At 37.4% G+C, this 25618-nt stretch overlaps 2 protein-coding genes across 4 annotated transcripts in view; one reads left to right on the forward strand and one right to left on the reverse strand.

Moving 5' to 3' along the window:
* LOC142975465 (protein peste-like) overlaps positions 1-25618 on the forward strand; it is an 81742-nt gene that overhangs the window by 49963 nt on the left and 6161 nt on the right. For both annotated transcript variants that reach the window (XM_076118314.1, XM_076118316.1), the window contains exons 3-8: positions 5132-5273; positions 15276-15414; positions 21925-22085; positions 23282-23497; positions 23881-24012; positions 25022-25193. In XM_076118314.1, the coding sequence (XP_075974429.1) occupies positions 5132-5273; positions 15276-15414; positions 21925-22085; positions 23282-23497; positions 23881-24012; positions 25022-25193 (962 nt within the window). The remainder of the gene's footprint in view (positions 1-5131; positions 5274-15275; positions 15415-21924; positions 22086-23281; positions 23498-23880; positions 24013-25021; positions 25194-25618) is intronic.
* Positions 6129-10611, reverse strand: LOC142975467 (alpha-1,4-N-acetylglucosaminyltransferase-like). 2 transcript variants are annotated; one of them, XM_076118318.1, is made up of 5 exons: positions 10373-10611; positions 9322-9617; positions 8671-8955; positions 8117-8220; positions 6129-7464 (listed from the first exon to the last, which is right to left on the reverse strand). In XM_076118318.1, the coding sequence occupies exons 1-5, from the start codon at positions 10520-10522 to the stop codon at positions 7229-7231; spliced, it is 1071 nt and encodes a 356-aa protein (XP_075974433.1). In that variant the 5' UTR covers positions 10523-10611; the 3' UTR covers positions 6129-7228. The 2 variants fall into 2 exon arrangements, with proteins under 2 accessions (XP_075974433.1, XP_075974434.1); XM_076118319.1 differs by having other exon boundaries at positions 6133-7464; positions 9322-9613; positions 10393-10609.

The raw sequence follows: 25618 nt of genomic DNA on the forward strand, positions 1-25618 counted from the left end.
GGAGTGAATTTCGCAAGAAATCTTACAAGTTCATAAAAAATAACCCTTTTTAAAAGTTTCTTGATTGAGGTTAAAGGTAAATTAATAAAGTCGTTTTGCAACAGAAGTTATTTGAAGAGAAACCTTAGCAGTATAGTTTCTATCAACATTGCTCTTAAAATGTTACCACGTTGCGACATTTTTTCTTTATAGCTCAAAGTTATTTCCATCGTTAAGAAACTTTATTAAAGGAATGATTTTTGATATTTTTGTACGCAGTGATAGGTATTTCACATTTGATGCATTACGATGCATTTGGAAAAAAAATATGTTACTGTTGCTCTAAATGAGCGATTCCAAGTGAATTCGTCTCTGATGCAAGTGTTCGAGAGTTCATAATATACTACGAATCTAAGCAGTAATTTAGGAGCGTGATCAATTTCCTATTCTTAAGAGAGATCAGACGATGCCCGCCGGATAAAAAGGGTTCTCTCGTCAAAAATCTCAAAATCTTCTGCTATGCCAACGCACTAATAAGACTAGGCATTGTAAAACCTTCAAAAAATATTTTTTTCGAAGTCAGGTTTAAGACATCAAGGTTAAGTCTGTCAGCTTATATTGGTCTACACATTTGTTTTGACTGTGAGTAAGGTAAAGAAGTTGACGCAGCATAAATGAGCTTGTTTCAACTACATTATATATTCTCCAGACAGAATTTGGAATTAATATTATTAGTATCAATAATATTTGATTAGTCGAAGGTGTGATTAGTTTATTGTTAGTATTTTTTATTTTGGAATTCACAACCCTGTGTTGGATACTTGACTATTCGTTACAAAAATTAAGTGCCCATAATGAGAAATGAATGAGTGAAAACTACTGTTACATTTTTAGTGGTATAATTGCTGCTAGGGTTAGAAAGCCAAGAATATGTGACATATATCATAATAGTAATTTATACAAAATATGCAAAAAATAATTTTGAGTACCTACGAGACATTTTATTGCCCCTGACATGACAGTGAGAATTATGTTCATCAGTTATTTTTTAATTATAAAAGTTGTTAGTCCACAGTTATATAATATTAATTATAACTATTCAATATGCATTATATTCATATTATTCAAATAATCTATCATAAATTCTTGAAGCTAGATCATTGATTGCATATTTTTTGCGTAATTATAAGAAAAGACAAAAAAAATGTTAATTGCGTCACATAAAACACGCGCTGGAAAAAAAAAGTATTTGAATATTTATGGTTTGAAAAAAACTTAATAATCTGACAACAGTGTAGTATTGATATAATTTATTATTACGACTTATAATGTCAAAGACTACTCATTTACTTATAAAATACACTTTTTTATATTAAAATTTATAAACTGATTTTTCGTGGCTTTTTAAGACATGCGTCTTGAACAATTTTGCCGCTAGAATGACCACAAACCTGAAATACATATATGAGTACTTATCCTTTGCATCGATATTGTTTATGTCCGTCGTGCAGAATTCTTGGGTTCAGATTCCAATGTGTCCAAAAGTTACAGACAGTTGATAAATTTTGCATAGCAGAACACCTAAAGCCGTCAGTCTCAAACCTGAACTATCAGTATGGTGTATGAATGTAGGTATGATTTTATAGTCTTTATAAGTCTGTGTATACTCCATATTTCTTCATCAACCTTGCCTTTCTTCTAACTATTTTGGAGTCGGCTTCCAGTCACATCGGGTGTAGCTAAACCAGTATTTTATATGAAGCGACCGTCTTCCGGACCTCCATAACCCAGTTACCTAGGTTACGACAAGCTTCTGACTTAATTGTTAATAGTCCATTGAAATGTTACATGAATTTTACATTTCTTAGAGGACGCAATTTTATTTTTGGAACATGTAGGGGGGGTCAATAGAAGCTTAACTTGAAGTTTGTGGGGTCGCCACTCTTGTCCCCCGGCCGCCATCTTGGAAAAGGGGGTGGAAACACTTTTTTCGCTATATCTCGGAAACTATGCGTCTTACAATGAAACTGTAAAAGCATAATTTGTAGCAAATTATTTTGCCTACAAATATGCTTAATAACTTTTAGCCTTAAATCAACAATTAAAAAGTTATAAGCAAAAACATGCAATTTTTTTTATAAAATTTTTCTTTGTTTCTATATAACTTTTTTTAACAACAGCCACGCGGATCGATCTCTGAGGTTAAGCCACGCTTGCCGAGGTTGTTCTGTGGATGGGTGACCATCTTACACATATCGAGTTCCGCCTCGTTTCGGAAGGCACGTTAAATTGTGGGTCCCGGCTGTCATTTTCGAAGATTTTTGACAGTCGTTAACAGTAGTCAGAAGCTTGGAAGTCTAACAACTAGTCTTAACGAAGGGTATCGTTTTAAATCCCAGGTAACTGGGTTGTGGAGGTCAGATAGGCAGTCCCTCCATGTAAAACACTGGTATTCAGCAGCACCTGGTGAGACTGGAAGCCGAACCAACATAGTTTGGAAAAAAGGCTAAGCTGATATGAATATATACAAAAAAAAATACCTCAGACCAATCTTGGAGAGTATTTTTCGAGGAAAAATTTTCCAAATATTTTTTTCAATTTCAATAAATAGAAACTAAGTAACAGCGCTCCGAATTAGACCAGATTCGGAAAGAAAATTTTTGTAAAAAAAAACACTTTTTTGCTTATAACTTCTTTAATTATTAATTTAGGGCAAAAAGTTCTTGAACATATTTGTAGGCAAAATAATTTGCTACAAATTATGCTTTTACAGTTTCATTGTAAGACGCATAGTTTTTGAGATATAGTGAAAAAATGGTTTCCACCCCCTTTTCCAAGATGGCGGCCGGGGGACAAGAGTGGCGACCCCACAAACTTCAAGTTAAGCTTCTATTGACCCCCCCTACATGTTCCAAAAATAAAATTGCGTCCTCTAAGAAATGCAATATTCGGCCCTCAAATTGTAACATTTCAATGGACTATAACGACAGTCAAAGATCTTATAAAATGACAGCCGTGATGCCCGAAATTTATCGTGCCGAAAACACGGAGGAATTTTAAATGTATAGGATGGTCACCCATCCACAGAACAACCTCGGCAAACGTAGCTTAACCTCAAATATCAATTCGTGCAGCATTGATACTTAGGCACGAGCTCCATATTTATTTTACTACTAAAATACGACAAATAAAATCATGTTCCTTAGGGAATAGTAAGTGTATTAACATACTTAATCTTACTGGCTCGACCTTCTACGTTGAACTAGTGGGGTCCTGTGACCTCGCCTGTCCGGGATAAAGGCTGATAGTTATTTATGTGATACAAAGGCTATTGGAGACCTTATTTATGTTTCTGATTAAAGTTATGGGGCGAAATAAACGAAGTTGAAGACTGTTGTTGGTTTTTTTATGAAAATCACTGAAAAATTAGAAGGTTTTTTTCTTCACTCTTCTTTCGAGTTACTGAAGTTTTTGATTTTGTATATAACTATTTAATGAGTTAATCTTAGCTTCTTTATTACTGTTTGGTTTACTGGCACCCATAGCCAGTTGCGCTCACCGGTCAGTAATCGATCTGTGGATAAAGCAACCCTTGGCGCGGTCATTCCATAGATGGGTGACTGCATAGTGGTATTTGAACTGGGCATCTCCGTGCTTTAGTATGTATATTAAGATAACAGTTGTTAAAGCCATGTCAAAAGTCTTTCAGTTTGAACAACTTTGACACTTGGTTGACCACTAACTATACGATACAATTTTATTAAATAAATAAATAAAATGGTATGGTCAGACACAGAATCGTATATATATATTAAGTATATGGATTGTCTGTTTGTTACGTGATACATGTATCGATCGTTGCGGTCACCCGCTCTTATGTAACGCGGATTATTTACTGGGTCATGGTTACTACAACTATGTACACGAATCCTGGATAAATAGACATAAATTTAATCCATTGATGTCCCACTGCTGGGTAATGGTTCCCTCTCGTAATGAGGGAGGGTTCAAGCCTTGAGTCCACCACGCTGATCAAGTGCGAGTTGGGGACTTTACTCACCTTCGAGAACTGTTCTTAGAACTTTTATAACCGGTTTCTGAGGCATTTTTAGCGGTAGTTTATCTATTCAATAGGCTATAAAATCATATAAAAAACGATATAGGCCAGAGATTTGTCAATCCTTTCTACTGAGCTATGAGAGTAAAGGAATAGAGAGTGTACCTGTGTATTGTGCACACACTTGGACACTACAAACAAATTCCTGCATTGTTGGCTAGTTTCAATGAAGCTGACCGCCGTAGCCGGATATCGGCTAAGAAGGTCACTATTATTATGCATTTTTATTTATAAAACATATTTTTATTAAGATAGCCATAACAATAACATATTTATCAGAATACCTATAAAATAACTGCATACGTACTAGAAAATATTATTTAATTTCAATATTGATCTTTAACACTTACATTATCTGCTTCATTCATACTAGGACATCCGTAAATAGCATGATTATTATTTATTACAATTTTATCTTAATCTGTCGAGCTGTTTCCGAGAAATGTTTGATAAACAAACACCTGAAGTTATTTATCGAATTTCTTTTTTATCGTTTATGTTTATGATTGTAGTGTAGGTTTCAAAATATTTTGTAGTTAGTTGTCTATAAGTAGTATACTGTATCTAGATTCGTCTATAATTTAGAATTTAAACCTATTCTTTGCTAAAGGCGAAGTAAAAAAGACGGAAGATAAAAAATACTGAATTAGTTTTATAGTTTGGCAACTTAGTCAAGAGCATTGGCACGCACAATTGATCAAGATTATAATAAATAATTCTACTTAATGCAATGAAGTAGCTGTATCAAACAGGCCACTGTTAGCTTGGAACTTGGTCATTCCATTAACAAGTTGCATTTTTAAAAGTAAGTTGTGTCGGTTGTGTCAAAAAGTATAACAATTTGACACATCATGTCATATCACTCCCGTAATTTTCTCAAACTACCCACACCACACATAGCGAAGATTGTAGGCACCGTATGTAGTTCTAAAACAGGTAAAATAAATGGTTACCTACGCTTACTAAGCGAAAATTTACCATTGTTTTCAAGCGTTTGATATTTTCTATGTATTTATACAGTTTTTTTAATTACAGAGTGTCTCCCGTAGCGCCCAAGATGCGTGGGCGTACTCCGCGCTGGCTGTGGGTGGGTGCCGGGTGCGGAGCGCTACTTGCCCTGACCGCGCTCAGTGCTGCCCTCGCCTGGACCAATATATTTGACTCTGCTTTGGCTTCGGTGAGTATTCAAACTATTAATGAAACATTTACACTAACAACTGTTAAAAAGGTGCCTACTTTAAATTATAAGACGTAAGTTAAGCATTGATTGGTTGATGTCCATTTGCTTCCATTTCCATTAAGTAGCTTCCTCGAAATAGCCACATAATTAGGTACATATACAGCCAAACAACTTGAACACAAATTGAAACTTGAGTGCAGGTAGTAGGTAGCATAAAGAATGGAGAGACAGGTGATAGAAACGCTATTTTCAATAGCCCTCGCAACTTCGCGCCGTACTTCTTTCCAAGCGGACCTAAATATCCTTCACAAGGAGCATCATTTTTCAAGCTGCTTGTCTACGTCACTATAGCAGCGGTTGCCTAGCGTAACTTATCCATGATATTAGGGTGATATAAAAGGGACCTCTGTATTTAAATGAAGTATGACACGAAGGCTTTTTAAGTGTCGAAAATAATTTCGCGTTAGCATTTCCATTTTTGGAAGACAGGGCGCTTTAGTTCGACACGGCATCTTGCGGCGGCTCGGCATGCGGCAGTATGATTTTCATACATTTTGAACATTCCGCAAGCGCTCACAAAAGAGCAATTTTGTCTAGGCTCGTAGTGCTGCATGAGTCTATAAATCCTTTTAGTGATCCTTCAATAGTTATAAAACGTAGATAAATAAAGTTTATAGAGTAGCAAAACTGTCATTTCAAATTTATATTTTTATTTCCCTCTTCAGAGTTCAAATTGAATGAATGTTTCAGATTGGCAAGATGACTGCCGGTATATCTAAGAATAATAAAATATATTTGACTATAATTATCAAACAAAATAATCTTACTCTAATCAGTTCAGTAGTTCAAGTTAGTTGCTAATCCTGCATGACTGACGCAAGTAGGACAGATCTTTCATTGCCCATTGCATCAGACGTGCACTTGTAAGAGTTTATGCGTAAGAGAGTGTAGGATGGAAAGGTAATACTATTATTATAAATATCTGTCTCCAACGCTTTTATCAACTGAACTTGTGAACCAAGACATGAAATTTGCTGGTTAATAGAATATAGGAAAAAGTAACTATTGTTTTAACCTTTCTGTGTAGGCGTCAAAGCTTTGAAAACCGCATTTTTTTTAAAATAGCTAATGATTAATAGATAAATAACAAAAATATTTGGTTAGCTACAAGAATAGTAGTAGAATAATGTCCTCCTGACCGAATTTCGGCTACGGCCAGTTTCATTGAAACCAGCCGACTGTGGAACAGGACTCTGATTATAGTTTCTAAGTGTGTGTAAAACACACAGATACATTCCCTATTCCCTTACTCTCGTAACCCAGTGGGACGGATAACTGACAGGACCAGGCGCAGAAAGCAGCAGTGCACGTAAAGCCGTCGGTTCTCTGAGGCCAATCGATGAATATAATATTTTATAAACATTTACTAACCGGGTAACTTCGCCAAATTAAAGATAATTATATTACATACGTTATCACGTGACAATCGCTAATCAAAGCGTCTAATCGGCTTAGACGCACGTGTGGCGAGCCCTCACAAGTGATATAATTCTACCGTCTCAATGCTACAAGTAATGCTAAAGTCATTAACGGGTCATTAACAGAAAAACTAGTTCTTGGACAATACTTTGTATGTCTTGACTGTAGGTTTAATAGCCGCAGTTTTCAGAAAAAATGTAAGGTTTACAAGATATAACTATAAATATTGCTATGATTTTGAAATTGTTTGAGTAGGTGCCAATAAGCAGTTTGAGTACAAGTTGCCGTACAAGGAAGCAAACGCAGACGCAGTATAGGGGACACTCTAAACGCTATTACTCTTGCCCTTTTTCCAAAGGAACCCAAAAATATTTCATTGCGATTAATGGCCGGTTTATAACTCACATAAAAGAAGCGCTATTGAATAGATAAACAACCGCTAAATGTACTCAGTAACCGGGGGTAAATGATATTCACCATTTACCAAATTTATCTCCATAATACTTATAAATCTTTGGGCAGTACTTTTGACCTATTTTGGCATACAAAGAGTCGTTCTTCATCCTCGTATATTTAGTGTATCTGTCCCATGTATGAAATGTGTATATTTCCTCTTTTTTCCACGCGTCCAGATTGCCCCGCTTGAAGTATTTATGTTTCTCTTCGAATGACAGTGGATAGAATTGTTCTGGTTCGTGTACTGTTAAATCTGTAACATAAAATTCATCGTTATAATTATTTTATCACACCGAGAAAAGTCCTCTCTACTTGGCAATCACAAAAAACACATATCGTTATATAAACAAGACTATTTAGTATATTCTTCTTCGCATCGTATGGTTAGTGGTCATGTCAAAGTTGTTCAAGCCGCCCGAAGGCTTTTGACGTGGCATAACGACTATTATCTTAATAAAATTGATAGCAACCAGGACCAACTTTTACGTGTCCTCCGAAGCACGGAGACGTCCAATTCAGATACCCTTATGCGGTCACCCATCGATGGAATGCCCGCGCCAGTAAGCGCACAGATCGTTTGCTTAATCCACAGATCGTTTACCGACTGGTGACCGACTGGCTATGGATGGCTTAACATTTACAACGACATGAACAAAATAGTTCTTTTGAAGTGCGTTAGAAATGCTGATCAGTTTTTCATATATTTGTCAATCATTGATAGTCGATAGTAGTAATATTTCCACTGCAGTTTTATAACCAGTTGGAATTGTTGCACTTGCACTTTTTTTGCCCGTTCTCTATAAATTCTTCAGACATCTTCACTCCTGCTTCACGAAGGCAGTTTAATACCTAATTTACCATTATCGGAAAGAAATAAAAGATTTTTGAACAAAATTTATTAATACCTGTCATTTGGGTCTTGATATTCATAAGTTGGTCAAAAATGTCAGAACCGTTGATAACAAATGAGTATTGCTTCTCCGGGAAGATTAAATAGTCTTTTAATATGCTGTAAATATATTAACCATATCATTGCACCACTTCTGGATAAGTATTGGTTAGTTTAACAACTAGAATATTCGCAGAGATCTTGTTAAGCATTCGCCGTCATTATATCTATCGAATAGGTTAATTCGTCAAAGTCGAAGTCATGTTACTGGGCCGGATTTTATTTTTTCCACTGTACTTTCTAAGGTAATATTTTTCTTATTATCCACTATATTTACTAATCTAAGATATGATTTTGTTCATTTTCACCTATTGTCGAGTTTAGGACGTATAAGGCTACCCCTTAATTAGCCAGTCCTGTGCCATAATTATCTAGGTAGCACTACAAGATGTCTAGTTATTTGACTTTCATGGTCATCATTCGCTTGCTGCTTTGGCCCACCTTCTATCTTAAAGTCCAGTTAACTATCTAACTCTAAACTCTAAAGTATCATTATATATCAATACTTACTGCAAAACCAAACTAGCCAATAATCTCCCATCTTCATCATCAATGAACGAAAACACGCTCGAAGACATGAGCTCAGGGTTTTCCTTCACTATCCAGTTACCTCGCAGTTCCTTAAAAGACCTGGCTACTATCACATCCAGGTCTAAATAGATGCCAGGGTACTTGTAAATAGTGAGGAACTTGAGGATAGTACCTATGTTCATGTTTATGTCGTCTCTGTAGAAGAATCCAGTCTTTAGTCTGGAGAACACTGGTGAGCTCGCAGCGAAGTGTTCTAGATTTATCCTGTAATGTAAGAGAATAGAATTTAGTTCGTATTTTTAAAAAGTCCATGAAAAGTGAAACATGTTAATTTTACGATTGTCATAAGTGTCAATATTTGACCTAAATGAAGAAATGATTTGATTTTAGATTTTGAAACGTTACATGTCTAAAAGTTGTTTTACGCTTTTCTGGAAGGCATGCAGAATCCGCAACCCGCACTTGGCTTGCGTGGTGGAGTAAAGGCCTAACTTTTACCTAAAATCTGGAGATAACCTTTACCCAGCAGAGGGACAGTTAAAAATGCAAGTCCTATCCTGATAATTAAATAACTTAAATATTCAAAATAAGTTTCGTTTTTATTAATTCTTAAGTTTAATTTTTACTTACTTAAACAGCATCACATTGCCGATCTTCTGTAAAACTGAGAGGCCACTGTTGTTAATCCTGTCCAAGGTTACCGTAGAAGTGAAGAACACCACGACCAGACTGTCACGATTGGTTGTCGCAGCAGCTTCCACGGCACAGGCCTGGCGGGAGCTCAGTCCTCCCGTACAAGAAGACTCCACGAAGAATATGGAGTTCTTAAGAAACCTCTGGTTGCCGAGCTTAGGGAGAGCATTGTTGTACTCTTTGAAGTGACAGCTCCAGTAGTGTGCCTTTGGTTGCTCTGGTTTTAAACCTGTCTTGAAAGAAAAATTGACTTAGTAAAGTGTAAGGTTAAGTACCATGTTTTCGTAAGTTTACTAATTCGAATTAGTCGACAACGAATTAAATCTGAAAGAATTAAAAACTTCACGTCAGAACCAAATCTTTATTCGAATACACCATTTAATGTTTCACTGCAAAGGTCTCCTCCCGTACTGAGGGAGGGGATAGTAATTCGACTACGCTATTTCAAGACTACGCCAAGTCTCGGTTGGGGACCTAGCATCTCTTGTAAAACTATTTTAACACTCACACGCAATAATGGTTTCAACACAATATTTTTGTTCACCTTTAGAACAAGTGAGTTTCGAATACACTCTTGAAAAGTCATAGGTGTTGTTGTGATTTGTGTGGAAAGCAAACGCTAAGATCACTTGGCTATCACTGCACTGCATTCAAATCTATACTAATATTATAAAGCTGAAGAGTTTGTTTGTTTGAACGCGCTAATCTCGGGAACTACTGGTCCGATTTGAAAAATTATTTCAGTGTTAGATAGCCCATTTATCGAGGAAGGCTATAGGCTATATAACATCACGCTACGACCAATAGGAGCAGAGTAACAGTGAAAAATGTTACAAAAACGGGGAAAATTATGATTATCTTAAGTGACGCAAGCGAAGTTGCGCGGGTCAGCTAGTATTTAATATTTGTGACAAACTATACTTTATAAAGTTACACTCTTGCAACATTCTAAAATATATTTGTTTCGTATTAGTAAACTTACGCGTACTTGGAATTTATTTAACACACCCGTCTTGAAGACAGCCAAGTAAATCACTAGCACCAAAGGAGTGAATATCAACAAATATATAGACAGTTTCCTTGGAAACATTCTGGAATTCAGACATCTTCGAGAGAAAAAAACTTCGATTCTTAACATTACAATACTGATTGAGAAATGAAAATTATTTCGTAGTTTTTCAACCACAATTTTTCCATTTTGCTATCGATAATTTTAATTGGTTTTGTTAGACTTGCGTAACGCACTGTTACGTGCATGTATTGTCCAATATAAAATAGTTATTAGTGTAGTTCATTGTTGTTATTTATTTGATGGACAGCGTGTTTGTTTGTTTGTAAACATGTGTTGGTAAATATCGGAAGGTTGTTTTTATTATAGGTCTGTCTGGATTTTTTGATCGTTAGATAAGTACCTAATGGTGAACTGTGGGTATATATGATACATTTCTTACACCATGTTAGTGTATGCATGTATGTAGCACCTAATTTACTTTACTACAATATTATGATTTGTCTCGAAAACATGCTGTTAAGGGGATTTGAAAGATGATTTTAAAACCGGCCGCCTGTCCGAAGTCTACACAGAGACGCTCAGTTCAATATCACTATGCGGTCACCCAACTGTAAAATGACCACCCCTAGGGTTGCTTTACCACTGATTGTACTGACCGATGAGCGCATTTGGCTATGAGCGCGTCAAACATAAAACTTTACATAATAAACGACTAATCAAAGGTTATTTAGTCATAAAAAACGTAGACGTAAGAAGGATGCAATTCTATCCCACTGGCGGTCACTTCCAGACCAATTGGTTCTTGATCCGTGGCCTCGCGAACAATTGGTGTCAAATATCGGTCGCAAATCAATAGATGGTCAATGACAATTAATACTGGATAAGCCTTTTAATTGTGCAACTTTGTTTCTGACCCGATGTCAAATGAAAGGAAAATTGCGTATTACATTATAATCGACTAGTTGAGCCGCATGATTCTGCTTGCGTACAAAATTATCAATTTATTTTTCAGAGGCTCAAAGGTTGATTAATTAAAATGTATGTATGGACCTGGGTTTTCAACTAGGTATCTACGTCTATCTATATACCTACATCAAAATGTTTAGGCTTAAAAAACAGACGGACACTTTCACATTCATAGTGGGTATAGATAACTTTGAACTACGGTTCCATTATTGCTGAAAAATATAAAATAATCATACCTAGTCACTTTTAATAGTCGGTAAAGACCGTAGTCGGTATAGGAGTTAAGCAATCTTTGGTGCTGATGGACCATAGATGGGTAACTAATTGCTAGCATTATTTAATTCGATTAGTTAAGCGTCTTCGTGCTTTGGAGTTAGTAAAGAGGTCTAGGCAAACAAAAGAAAAATATGAGTGATATACCTAGTCTGAGGCGCCCATAGCCAGTTGCGCTCTCGGGTCGGTTAACGATCTGTGGGTTAAGCAACACTTGGCGCGGTCGTTCCATAGATGGGTGACATAGTGGTATGCTTCCGGAGAAGGCCGTGCTTCGGAGGGCACGTAAAAAGTCTGTTCCGGCTGTTGACTACTAAGATAACAGTCGTTAAGCTATGTCAAAGGCCTCTCGGGCGGCTTGAACAACTTTGACACTAGGTTGACCACTAACCATACGATAAACAACAACAGTGATATAGTCCAACAACTTTGAAGAGAGTCTTGTATGCAAGGCTAACAGATATATTTACGGCTTACGGAGGTATACTAAATTCAGAACATTATTGACCCGCAGGCTGATGCAGCTGATGGAGGCCTGTTTGAAACATCTACTTTATTTTGGAAACATACAAAAGTATTAATTACCATCTCGATAAATTTAGCATGCCAAGGTTCTCTACTAAGTTAGAACATTATACTGTAGTTTGTACCTATACATTCTTTAAAGTTTTAAGTAACTGAAAATAATCTAGGTACTAGTGTTCAAATATTGAATATCTGGCAAACGATACTTTAATATTCAATTAATAAGATATCATTTACATGTCATCAATATGCAAGTAACTTATACGAAATAAACTGAACGTAATGTTTTTTATTAAGGAAGTTTATTACTGGACCAACTAGTTAAAGTCAGACAGATTAATAAAAACTTAACTAACATTTTTAGGTAACGAACTAACGTCATATGTCTAGGTATTGAAAGGTCACAGTTAAAGTTATATTATTACTGATCTGTGTATGTAGAGTCGACAGAAAAGGTTTATATTTTATATGATTAAATATGCTTACCGCCTTTAATAGATAAATATTTCTTAAGTCATAAGCGGTCGAAACCGGAGAAATATATCAGCTTAGCCTTTCTTCCAAACTATGTTGGAGTCGGCTTCCAGTCTCACTGGACTGACCGGAGCGACTGCCTATCTGACCTCCACAACCCAGTCACCTGGGATATAACACGATACCCTTCGGTAAGACTGGTTGTCAGACTTTCAAGCTGCTGACTACTGTTTACGACTGTCAAAGATCTTCGAAAATGACAACCGGGACCCACAATTTAACGTGCCTTCCGAAACACGGAGGAACTCGATATGTATAAGATGGTCACCCATCCACAGATCAATCTCGGCAAGCGTAGCTTAACCTCAGAGATCGATCGGCGCGGCTATCGTTAACTAAGCCACGAGCTCCTCAACCGGAGAAAATTAACAGTTAATCCGTTACTCATTTGACAGACCCTTTGAATATCTTTCTTTTCAAAATTGATTAAATTATTCAAAAAATCCCAAAACACCAACTGCAAAATAATAACTCATATTTTAAGTATATCTAAGCGTTGGTTTTGGAAAATGGCGCAGAATATTCTTGATTTTTTTCCGATGTTTTAAATACTCTCATACTTTACTTTACGTTATGCCACTTTCTTAGACTTAGTTAATAAATGTTCAAGGGACAAGCTTTGTGGATTAGGGCATAACCCATGACTCATTGCAATTAGAAATCCTTGACCAGCATTTAGGCAGTAAAGGATTCAAATATATCAGTTTAATGTAAATGTGAATTGTGATACTGACTGTATCAATATAAACAAAAACTTGTTTTCAAAATAGTTTTATTTGCACTTGTAATAAAACAGTTATTAAGAATTTATTGTACCAATTATAGCTGAAGGAGGTTGTTTTTAACTTAACACAAGAATCGTCTCGAAATTAACTAGCAAAGCGGTTGACATTTTAAATGATTAGAAAAAAATAGTCCATACAAATTGCCTATCGCTTCTCCGTTGTCGATAATGGCAGTTATTCCTAGTTAGGTTTAAAGTTAAAATTGATTAAATAATTATAATCAAAAGTCAATCAGCCAGTTTTCAGTATATTTCCATTCTAAACCTGATTCTAGACTTCGTTCTGTCTTAATTATATTTTACAGCCCCTCATAAAACGTTTGAAATAATGACTTACATTCAAGAGGTTAATGACCTTGTGATATTTATTCATGAACTTGACCTTTGTTTATGATAAATAATAAATTTAACCCATTAATGTCCCACTGCTGGGCAAGGGTCTCCTCCCGTAATGGGGGAGGGGTTAGGCCTTGAGTCCACCACGCTGGCCAAGTGCGGGTTGGGGACTTTGCATGCCCTCAATAAATGTTTTAAACAAATTTTTAGGCATGCAAGGTTTCCTCACGATGTTTTCCTTCACCGTTGGAGCATGTGATAATTATTTCTAATACACACATAACTTCGAAAAGTCATTGGTGTGTTGCCTCGGGTTCGAACCTGCGACCACTGGCGTGGCAGGTGTCAACTTATACCACTCGGCTATCACTGCTTATTTTATGATAAATACTTGAAAAAAAATTGTTAACGTGTGAAATACTGCTACCATACTTCCTAGATTATAAAGTAATTTATCATAAAATTACATAACAAAAAAACTTTTAGGCAAACATGGTTTCATGGTTTTTTTTACGGTTAGAACAAAGATAAGTATTTTTTTTTCACACAAATTAAAAAAAAAAATCATTGGACAACTCACACACTGTCATCTGATTCCAAACTAAGCAGAGCTTGTACTATGGTAACCAAATAACTGATAAACATACTTAAATACTTCTAAATATATACTTATATAGATAAATTGACAACCAGGCTCAGAAATAATACTACAAAACTTCGAAAACACACTCGGGATTGAATTGTCAGGCAATTTCGTGGGAGACACAAGCTTAGACCACCCAGTTAACACCGCTTTACGTGATAATCGAGAAATTTCCAACTGAAACTAGAAAACCCCAGTCACTATTAGCCAATGCAAGAATGGAAACCAATTATGTATTTAACAGACCTCATTATTGCGAGCAAAATAGGTTGAAGAAGGCTTAATAAGAAGTCAGCCATTATAGGCTAATTGGCATAGGATAAGAAAAGGTTTAGATCCTAATCAAGTTACTTAGCAGTGAGAGTTCACAAATGGCTTACTTGTGTTACCAATTTAGAGCAAATTAATTCTTCGCACGAAAGCTATTGGTGCGATGTTTGCCTGCCAATTACAGTTTCCCGGAGTATTTTGTTTAAGAAAATGTACTGCTCAGATAAGACTTGCGTGCTTCAGTTTTTGAAACTTTGTAATAAAAATATCAATTTTGTAGAGAACTTTGAATTGCAGGCAAATATAAAAATGAGAATTTAGGATATCAGTGACCCAGGCTTATGCAACAAACTGGTGGTGTCTGTTTGATACAGCTACTTTATTTTAGAAAAAACAAAATTATAAACTATCCTTTTGATAAACCTTGCATGTCAAGGCTCTCTATTAATTTGTCGGACTAATATTATTGCGACGGAATCTTATCAATTTCTTAATTTCGATCATCTGTTTTGAGGGTACAAGTCCTAATAAGTAAAGTTTTGTTCCAGCAACTAGCCCTGACTCCGACCTCGAGGTCATACCGGGACTGGGTGGAGCCAACAGTTCCCCTCAACTTTGATATCTACTTCTTCAACTGGACTAATTCTGAAGAGTTTCCTGATGAGAAACCGGTTCTGCAGCAGTTAGGTAAGAACGATACTTATATGTAGGCGCGTCAACCTTTTTGTTGGTTTTAAATGCTGGCTAGTGACCGTTGACATAAGACATAACACCGAGCGCTGGGGAGGCGGCCATTATTAGAGAATTGGGTTGTCATGGTGGCGCACGCACCCACGTGTTGTGGTGGAATGTTAATCGAGTTAGATCATTACTATCCTTTATAATTCTGAATGTTGGACATTAATTAGTGATTTAGTTAACGAGTGATAATGATATTATGGACTATCTTGTGACTTAACAAGCCCTGGTCTCTTCGCCCTATTACCCACGTCAAAATGACAGACGAATCCCAATACGATGGCGTTTCTCCTACTCTAATGCCTTTATCAGAAGTGGGATGTTGAGGGCCTAATCTAGAGGAGATCAGCGGCGCGACCGCTGGCCAATCTAACATAAGCGAGGAGAATAAAAACATTCTGACAAACATGGAGGTGCTTTCATCTCGCTTGTTGGCGACTACACAGTATGCATCAACTAGCTCGCCGCCACATCTTGTCAAGTTTGATGCAGACGTAACTGATTCGGATATTGAAGGGGTAAATCCATGATGTGCTTGAGAAGCTTGTTGAAGAATCGAATGCCGAGACCTACAAACGAATTGTGCACCATGTAAACGATGATGGGGACCTAATCTGTGTCTGTGTCTGGTGTTATAATTGTACCCCTTGATACCAAGAGATTGAATTCTTATCTTGTGTCTTCAAGAGCTCAACTGTGCAGAATGTTCTACGGTATTTCTATCAAAAGACGACATAAGGACCACAAAAGGAGATAGATGCGAAGCAACCTCGTTTAAGTGACTCACGATTCATTGATACCTGTCACTTTTGTGGAAAACGTGGTAAAAAATGGAGGAGTATCGCAAACGCCGGGGCACCATGCAGTCAAAACCAGCTGAAGCAGAAGGGACGTGTTATGCGTACGGGAAGCCAGAAATCTACAAGCAGCAGCGCTCCGGCGTCCTAGGAAGTCCTGACTTGCGAACGACGGGCGAGTAGAGGTACACTGTCGACATCATCTGGTGAGATCATTTCTTTTCTTTTCGACAGTGGCTCGGTTTGTTCTCTGGTAAAAAGTAGTTTTACTGAGAAATTACCCGGCACTAAACGCAACGAGATAGTTTATTTAACGGAGATTGGCGGGAAAGATGTTAAGTGTTTATCGCAAATCATTAGCTCTGTTACAATACAGGAAATCTCTCTATCTATACTGCTTCATGTCGTTTCTGATAATGTGATTTCAGATGCAATTATTATAGGAAGAGACGTACTCGAAAAAGGAATCCATGTTGAAATTAATAGTGGCAGTCTAAGTTTTCTTTGTACGCAAAGAAGTAAACATGTGCAAAATGCAAACAAGGTTGATTTTAACACTATTGAAACTAACGTTATTTATAAGTGACGACTGATTTGCACTAATTAGAATACTTAAAAAAATATAACGCCTCCTTTATTTACAGTAAGTATTCCAACTCGTCGCGTTTCGACAGGCACTTTAAAGGTTGATTTAATAGACCCACATGAGGTGGTACAACGTCGTCCTTTAAGGGTATCGCCTGCTGACAAGGATATTATAGTAAACGAAAAAAATGTACAGTCTCTTCTAGATGCAGATGTCATTCGTGAGAGCTCATCGCGGTTTGTCAGCCCCATCCTGTTAGACAAGAAGAAGGGTGGTTTGGAAAGGACGTGTGTAGATTATAGGGAGTTTAATGCCAATGCTCGTCCCGAACACTATCCACTTTCCTAGAGTTGATGAACAGAAAGACCGATTGTAAAGGTTTCATACGCCTAAGTTACATCTATGTTATTGTAATGGCTGGTTGGTAAGGCCTCGGACGCCTAAATCACGCCCGGATAAATGGTCGACATGGGCCTAGTGCGCCCGGTCCATGGCTAAGATCGGCTGGTCGGTAAGGGGCTCTGTACGCCCGGTCCACGCCATGAAGTTGTATATTGTGATCGGCTGGTCGGTAAGGGCTGTGTACGCCCGGTCCACGCCATGAAGTTGTGTATTGTGATCGGCTGGTCGGTAAGGGCTGTGTACGCCCGGTCCACGCCATGAAGTTGTGTATTGTGATCGGCTGGTCGAAGGGGCTCTGTACGCCCGGTCCACGCCATGAAGTTGTGTATTGTGATCGGCTGGTCGGTAGGGGCCCTATGCGCCCGGTCCACGCCATGAAGTTGTGTATTGTGATCGGCTGGTCGAAGGGGCTCTGTACGCCCGGTCCACGCCATGAAGTTGTGTATTGTGATCGGCTGGTCGGTAGGGGCCCTATGCGCCCGGTCCACGCCTTGTATCTGTGGTCGGCTGGTCGAAGGGGCCCTATGCGCCCGGTCTACGCCTTGTATCTGTGGTCGGCTGGTCGAAAGGGCTCTGTACGCCCGGTCCACGCCTTGTATCTGTGGTCGGCTGGTCGAAAGGGCTCTATGCGCCCGGTCCACGCCTTGTTACTGTAGTTGGCTGGTTGAAAGGGCTCTATGCGCCCGGTCCACGTCTTGTAACTGTAGTTGGCTGGTTGAAAGGGCTCTATGCGCCCGGTCCACGCCTTGTTACTGTAGTTGGCTGGTTGAAAGGGCTCTATGCGCCCGGTCCACGTCTTGTAACTGTAGTTGGCTGGTTGAAAGGGCTCTATGCGCCCGGTCCACGCCTTGTTACTGTAGTTGGCTGGTTGAAAGGGCTCTATGCGCCCGGTCCACGTCTTGTAACTGTAGTTGGCTGGTTGAAAGGGCTCTATGCGCCCGGTCCACGCCTTGTTACTGTAGTTGGCTGGTTGAAGGGGCTCTATGCGCCCGGCCCATGCTATGTCTATACGATTGTCCAAAGGTCGGAAAGGTCACGTGCACCCGGGTCTTAATGCGTCTGGTCCATGTCTCAGTGATGCGTATTGTAGTCGTGAGAATATTGCACCCCGAATTGAGTTATCAAATTGGCTTTGTGTCAGGCATGGACGAGCTCACAATATACGTGAACGTACTGAAACTAATACGTGTAATCTTTCAGATGATTCTGTACGAGACTACTAATCGCACGAGGACGTGCTACAGTCAGGGTTGGCCGTGTAGGCGCGTCAACCTTTTTGTTGGTTTTAAATGCTGGCTAGTGACCGTTGACATAAGACATAACACCGAGCGCTGGGGAGGCGGCCATTATTAGAGAATTGGGTTGTCATGGTGGCGCACGCACCCACGTGTTGTGGTGGAATGTTAATCGAGTTAGATCATTACTATCCTTTATAATTCTGAATGTTGGACATTAATTAGTGATTTAGTTAACGAGTGATAATGATATTATGGACTATCTTGTGACTTAACAAGCCCTGGTCTCTTCGCCCTATTACCCACGTCAAAATGACAGACGAATCCCAATACGATGGCGTTTCTCCTACTCTAATGCCTTTATATATTTATTTATTATCCTTAGTAATTCGTAATGACAGGTTTTAGTCCTGCCCGAAAATCTTTCGACTATTCCTTGAGTCCATCGGAGAAAAAAAATGGATGGGTTATTTTAACCCATTTTTTTTTCTCCTGTGTTAATTAAAGACAAAGTAGTTTCTGAGTCTGTGTTTTGATCAAAGATGATGAAGTTTTTTTGTGAGATAAGCGGCTAAAGCGCGGTAAAAACGTCACCTCTTTTGTAAAATTAGTTTTCATTTCCTACTTTATCAGCGGGAAAAAGTTTCCGTAATTTTCCTATTTCCTGTAGTTAAAAGCCTTTTTTTATAATAGGTACAAGAGGGCTATGGGCTTTATTGTTCGATTCTAACTCTACTTATATTGGATACTAGCTGACCCGCGCAACTTCGCTTGCGTCACATAAAGAGAATGAAAATTTTCCCCGTTTTTGTAACATTTTTTACTTGTGCTCTGCTCCTATTGGCCGTAGCGTGATGATATATAGCCTATAGCCTTCCTCGATAAATGGGCTATCTAACACTGAAAGAATTTTTCAAATCGGACCAGTAGTTCCCGAGATTAGCGCGTTCAAACAAACAAACAAACATACAAACAATCAAACAAACAAACTCTTCAGCTTTATAATATTAGTATAGATTTAACTGAATGTAAGGATGTTTAAACATATACTGATGAGATTTCATACACAGCAAGAATAATGCCTGCAAAACTTGGAGAACCTTTACCCCTAGAAATGTAGTCAATTATAATATTCGTAAGAACAGTATAGTCCTGATAAAACCGTAGGGAAGTCTGTCCGTCTGTTGTACTATCACAGATAAACTAATACGCCGGCGAAATGTAAACAAAACAATAACCACGGCTTTATAAGTAGTTAAAAACCTGTACGGAAATCAAAATATTATGTCCAAATGGGGCCCCTTCGTAGGCGCTAGGCGTTAGTAAACAAATAAAAAAACACAATGTCAAATAGCTTATAGTGTACCTATTGTGTGTAGCTGTTTGTTTCTAGTATTTGGTTATCAAACACGCATATATTCAAGGTCATACACTATCAAAAATTACATCATCGGGTACCTGTACGCAAAATGTCAAATTATGCGTGTTTTGAAAGGGACTTTGGCACCATAATTTTAGTAGAAATACATACTAATAAGAATAGATACAAGCTTTTAATGGCTCCTTCTATAAGCCTATGATTTTTCCTTTTAATGAATGGTCTATAACTTTGTCAAAACTAATCTAAGCTGGTTCAGTTCAGACAGAAAAACAAAGGTTTTTAATGTTTATGGTTATTAAATATGCATATAAGCGAAAGTAATGCTGTCAGCGTTTTTGTCACGGCTACTAAAAAAATTGCCAGGGTGATAGGTCGCAACCGAAGTCCCTAACTCGCAATTGGCCAGCGTGGTGGTCTTAACTCCTAACCCTTCTCTTATCATGGGAGGAGTCCCTTGCCAAGCAGCGGGACATGAATGGGTTAATTTTTTTTAAGAGTATTTGATAGATCATTTCCAACGAGAGGACACATACAGAAGCTGCATTTTTTTTAGGCTTTCCTTCTTTCTACGCCGAATCGGTCGAACGCCAAACCGTCTATTGCGTGTTACATAGATAAATTCGCCGCGAGCGTTTTTTTATATCAGTTTTAACGCTATTGAATAAATCCGCTAAATGTACCTCAGAAACTGAGGGTGAAACACATATAAGCACGTAAGCACGACAACATTCGAAATAAAGTAAGCCAAAAAAAACTCTTTTTAGCGTACTAGTACTATTGAACTACGCTTGCAGTCTATTGTTTTTTTACGGGACATAAACATGAAGGCGTTTCCTAATTAATTAAAATATGAACTCTCATGAACCTAGATTAGAGCAAGGTTCGTATCTGGTCCTAGACAACACCTGACAAATGACGGTAGTACATAAAAACTAGACGTTGTTTATCATAACTACTTATTATTTACGCCTATGTTATTATATTATTATGTGTATTTAATGAGTGTGGGTAGTGTTAACAAGTTCGTTTTTTGCATTTTTTTAATTAATAATTAGCTATTTAAACGGTTCGCGGTTTTTACTCCAATTGTACTTATACTATAATTTTGCCTAATGTAGATAATAATGCCTAACGTGCATGATTAAAGTGCTACTTTAATATGGCTTTTATAGATAATATCTATAAAAGCCCAATTAAAGTAGCACTTTATCATTTTATTAGACTGACAGTTCATGTAAAAAAACATCGTAAATGAGGGTAGTTTTACTTTTTTTTTCTTCGTGATTTCATAATCGTGCAGCTACACAAACTATATTTGCTTTTATATTTCAGTGTTTTGTGTCGGTTTCCTAATTAGAATTATAGACAATTAATAAAACTTGTAATTTTTTACCAGAACCTTGGTTAAGTCACCTGGTCTACCTTCTATCACAGCGTTTTTTTGCATAATTTTAAAAATGCATATTTTATAAATTAGATCGATGTTTCAAAGATAGATAACTGACAGCTTGTTAATATAAACTAAGTGCAAATACTGGATTTGGAGGTTATATTTTAGTTTCCGGATAAAAAAGTGTACCCACATTTATGTAAGTAGTTAAGTGTCAGTACAGCGGCGGAGATTTTCTTCTACTTAAAAAGTATTAAAAGGTGTAAAATCTTAATCTAAGATCATTACAGTAAGGCCTTACTAGAAAACCATATCATCTCCTTAAAGTTCAAATATGCAGACTTTATTCTGCTTTAATCTGAACCTTAATGCGGCACCAATATTTGTCCAACACCTTCGATAATATACTTAATCAAAGTCACTACTACGCTAATTTGCACAAAAGCAATACAGATATACCCCGAAACCACATCAACGACTTTGTCAAATTACGTAAACAATATTCACATGAGACATGAAAAAAAGAAACAGAGACTTAGGTTTTCAATAAATCGTGTTTAAATAATTACATTTCTGTTTTAAGTAGTATATTGTAATAAGTTAAACAGCAAATACGGATGCCATATTAAAACTATTCTCCGTTTTTTAAACTCCATCTATCTTTTCAGGTCCCTACCGTTTCCGTGAGAAGCGCAAGCACGTGAATGTGACGTGGCATGAACACAACGGTACCGTGGCTTACAAGACGCAGCGGAGCTGGTTCTTTGATGAACAGAACTCCAATGGAACACTACAGGATAATATCACTACTTTGAACGTTATTGCTGCTGTGAGTATACTTTTCTGTTTCAGTTATTTCAGGTGCTCTATATTTTTAATTGATAGTAAGTAATTTGCAAATTGGCTGGAGTATCGTTAAGTGAAGTCAAAAGACAAATTTTAAAAAGGATTGTTTGCAGTTAAAATAATCTCCTTTTAAAACAATGTTGAGCGCCTTTCTGTCTTACATTTATTCTATGTGACGGTGTGGTTAGGCCACTTATTTGTCCAATAAGTCGCTTTGAGTTTGTGTGTTCTTAAAAACATTTTCACAAAAGAAGTCGCGATAGTAAAAGTAATCTCTTTTTATTGTTTGCATCGGTAACTTAAGCTACAATAACTAAGATATTCGTTTAACACCTTCATAATCTCTAAAGTAAAATTAATGAGTTTGAAGGACTAAATTATTTATAAGACACCCAAAATCGCAGATTACTTCATCATTTCCTAAGCTTTAACTGCTTTGGTAGTAACATTTCTGCTGAAAATTTCACCAAATCAGCTTTATTCAAATCGTAAAAATAAATTAACTTCATTTCCCTCTAAAATCTTTTACTATAGCCATTTGAGATGGTACGTTTATCCCTGTTCTCTCGTAACACCAAATGTTTAGATCATTAAAACTTGCCCGCATTTAATCCGGCTACACCCTGGCTTTGGGAGTTTTAACAAGCATTTTATACCGTATCAACTTACTTGTGTTCATTCTGCGAAATAATTATGTTATTTTGTTTATTTTGATAAAGAATAACATGATATTAGAGGTTTGTTAATTTATACTCACATAATAACGTGCCTCTTATAACTAGAGGTGAAAGCAGGGGTTTCTGAAATACAGACGCGTTTTGCTGTTTAAGATGTTAGTCCAATGTAATGGAGAGCTGTACCTCGATTCTCTACCACTATCGACTACCGACAACCGTGTAGCTATCGACATTGTGACATTTAGAATGTACTGCCCAAAAAACTTTCCACGACGCCCTTCAGAGGCGCTGATCAGATTTTCATACAAATTTCTTCAGGTCATATGAATTAGACAATACAAATGCACTTTGTCCAACCTGGAAATCGCACCCGAAACCTTTTGGTCAGCAGTCGGACAACTTTGTGGCCTGGTTGGTAGTGTACGCCCATGCCACACGGGAGTCAGTCTAAAAAAATACGTACCCAAATTACCAAATTTAACCTAATTTTTCTTATTTCCAGTCTGCAGTCTACCGCTCTCGGTACTGGGGCTTCCTTCAACAGAAGGGTCTCTCCATGGGTCTTTCCATGTTCAACCAGAAGATCGCCGTCTCCAAGCTGGCTAAAGAACTACTGTTCGAAGGTTACGCGGATCCTCTGCTGGACCTGGCCAAGAGTCTACCTCCTAGCACTACGGGAGGAGCACCACCGGTTGACAGATTTGGATGGTTTTATGAGGTAAGCCGGGCTGTTTTTCTACTCTTATTAATCATCTGGTCAGTGGTGTTGATTGTTAACACTGAAATAAACATAGAAATAAAAATTTTAAGACCTGTTAGTTGTTCTTCGAACTTGGGAGAGTCTTTGTTTCGTAGACACATAGACTAAAAAACATTATACCTCTAATTCTTAGATATAACGTGCAAATCTTCTAAAAACTTTGCGAATGGCTACTTTGTAAACTGCCTAATCCAGACTCGTACTAAAGTCGATTGACAGTGTACTTACGAGCTAACGTTTATAGCAAAACTTTAGGTCCAAACTTCAATAACTTCTTTTGGCCTCATGCCTTAGCTTGCAGATAAGTGATTCATACTAAGTAAATACTCTTTCTATTCCAGAGGAACAACTCGTTAGAGACAGACGGTTACATGGAGGTCTCCACTGGACAGTTGGCTGGTACCTTACCAGGACAGATCCTGAGATGGAACTATGAAGACCACCTGCCTTATTATGAAGGAGAATGCTCTAAGGTATTTATTGACTAGTTGTAATAAAACTGATCTTTATATTTAGCAATCCCTTCAGATTAATTATTGTTTTTTATCTAAATAATTATTTTTCGAGCTCCGCGGCACGAAATCCGTTCAAAACAGGCTTCACCACTAGTGCGGGAGTTGTCTGTTCAAAATGATAATCCAAAACATAGAATTATAATAAGACATATTTTTTTTAGTCACAATCTACAAAATGTAAGCAAACTAATTTCGTTTACATTGTAAATTAAAAGTTAAGATGATTATCAATTTGCGCGACCTTCAAATCTTTAAACTTGGTTACGTGTCAAATTATTATTTTGGAATAATTAATAAACTAGAGTCGTCATAGTTATTATGAATGATGGGTGTTATATAACTATTAGAATATTAGAAGTATTTTAATCGACCAAAAATTAACTATGACCTTTTAGAAATCTGGATGCTTCTACTTTATTAGCTTTAGACAAGTTTACCGAGCTTTGGTGCTATTTTATTAGCAGTTGAAACTTCGATGCGTATACAGCTAAATAAGACATACCTTTTAAGAAATTCTAAAACATTTTTTTATTGTTCTGGATGTAGCTACCTACATAATACCAAAACTTTATCCCTGTGGTAATCAAACTCAAACTTTCACAGTGGACCAATAAGGTTACGGGCTTAAAATCCATATGTCGTTTCTTTACGTGCTTAGTAGGTAGTGTTTGCGTATAAAACCTTTTAAAACTTAACCGACTCAAAAAGTAAGTTCTCCGTTTGATCTTTATTTATGTTTGTCCTCGAACTACAACTACCGAAAACTATAGAAAGAGTAATAATAATACATTTCTTTATCTATTTTAACCATAAATTGATATATTTAACTTACAATACATATGAACAAACAACAATATGTGCTTGAATTCTCCTGTCAAGCAAATAACGCCTGTGTTAGGTTACAAATATGGAGTAATTTGTTATATAAAGCATACCATCATTTTCTTATAAAATCTCCCTTACTCAGCTATCAGGCAGTGCTGGAGAGTTCATGCCACGCAACCTGACAGAAGACTCCGTGCTGACGATGTTCGTGCCAGACCTGTGCCGGACTGTGAACATGGACTATGTGGACAGCGGGGAGATTGACGGACTGATGTACCACAAGTACGCTGTGTCGCAGAGGAGCTTCGATAATTGTGAGTGTTGATTGACAAAATGTAGGAGAACTGAAACTGTATGGCATTTTCTCTGCATAGAAAGTTAGGCTAATAGGCGATTTTATAAAGGATTGAGGATCTGGGGTTGTAGTTTAGTATTTTAACTGTCTTGTTTGTGTTCAAATTCACGCGTGAAAAAATGAGTAGCGTACAGTCAACAATCGTATGAGTGATAAGTGCCTACAGGAAATATAGCTGCAAAATGCAGCAACGCAGCAATAGAAAACGAAATTTTTTAGCTTTTATATAAAACTAGCTGACCTGCGCAACTTCGCTTGCGTCACATAAGAGAGAATGGGTCAAAATTTTCCCCGTTTTTGTAACATTTTTCACTGTTACTCTGCTCCTATTGGTCGTAGCGTGATATATATATATATATGACTAGCTGACCCGCGCAACTTCGC

The sequence above is a fragment of the Anticarsia gemmatalis genome, chromosome 9 (assembly GCF_050436995.1).
Source record: "Anticarsia gemmatalis isolate Benzon Research Colony breed Stoneville strain chromosome 9, ilAntGemm2 primary, whole genome shotgun sequence".
Taxonomy (NCBI): Eukaryota; Metazoa; Arthropoda; class Insecta; order Lepidoptera; family Erebidae; genus Anticarsia; species Anticarsia gemmatalis.

Coding starts and splice junctions, on each gene's coding strand:
- LOC142975467 (XM_076118318.1), bottom strand. CDS start 10,522: ATGTTAAGAATCGAAGTTTTTTTCTCTCGAAGATGTCTGAATTCCAGA. Junction 8,956..9,321: donor GGCAATGTGATGCTGTTTAA/GTAAGTAAAAAT, acceptor CTTACATTACAG/GATAAATCTAGAACACTTCG. Junction 7,465..8,116: donor TATCAAGACCCAAATGACAG/GTATTAATAAAT, acceptor TTTATGTTACAG/ATTTAACAGTACACGAACCA.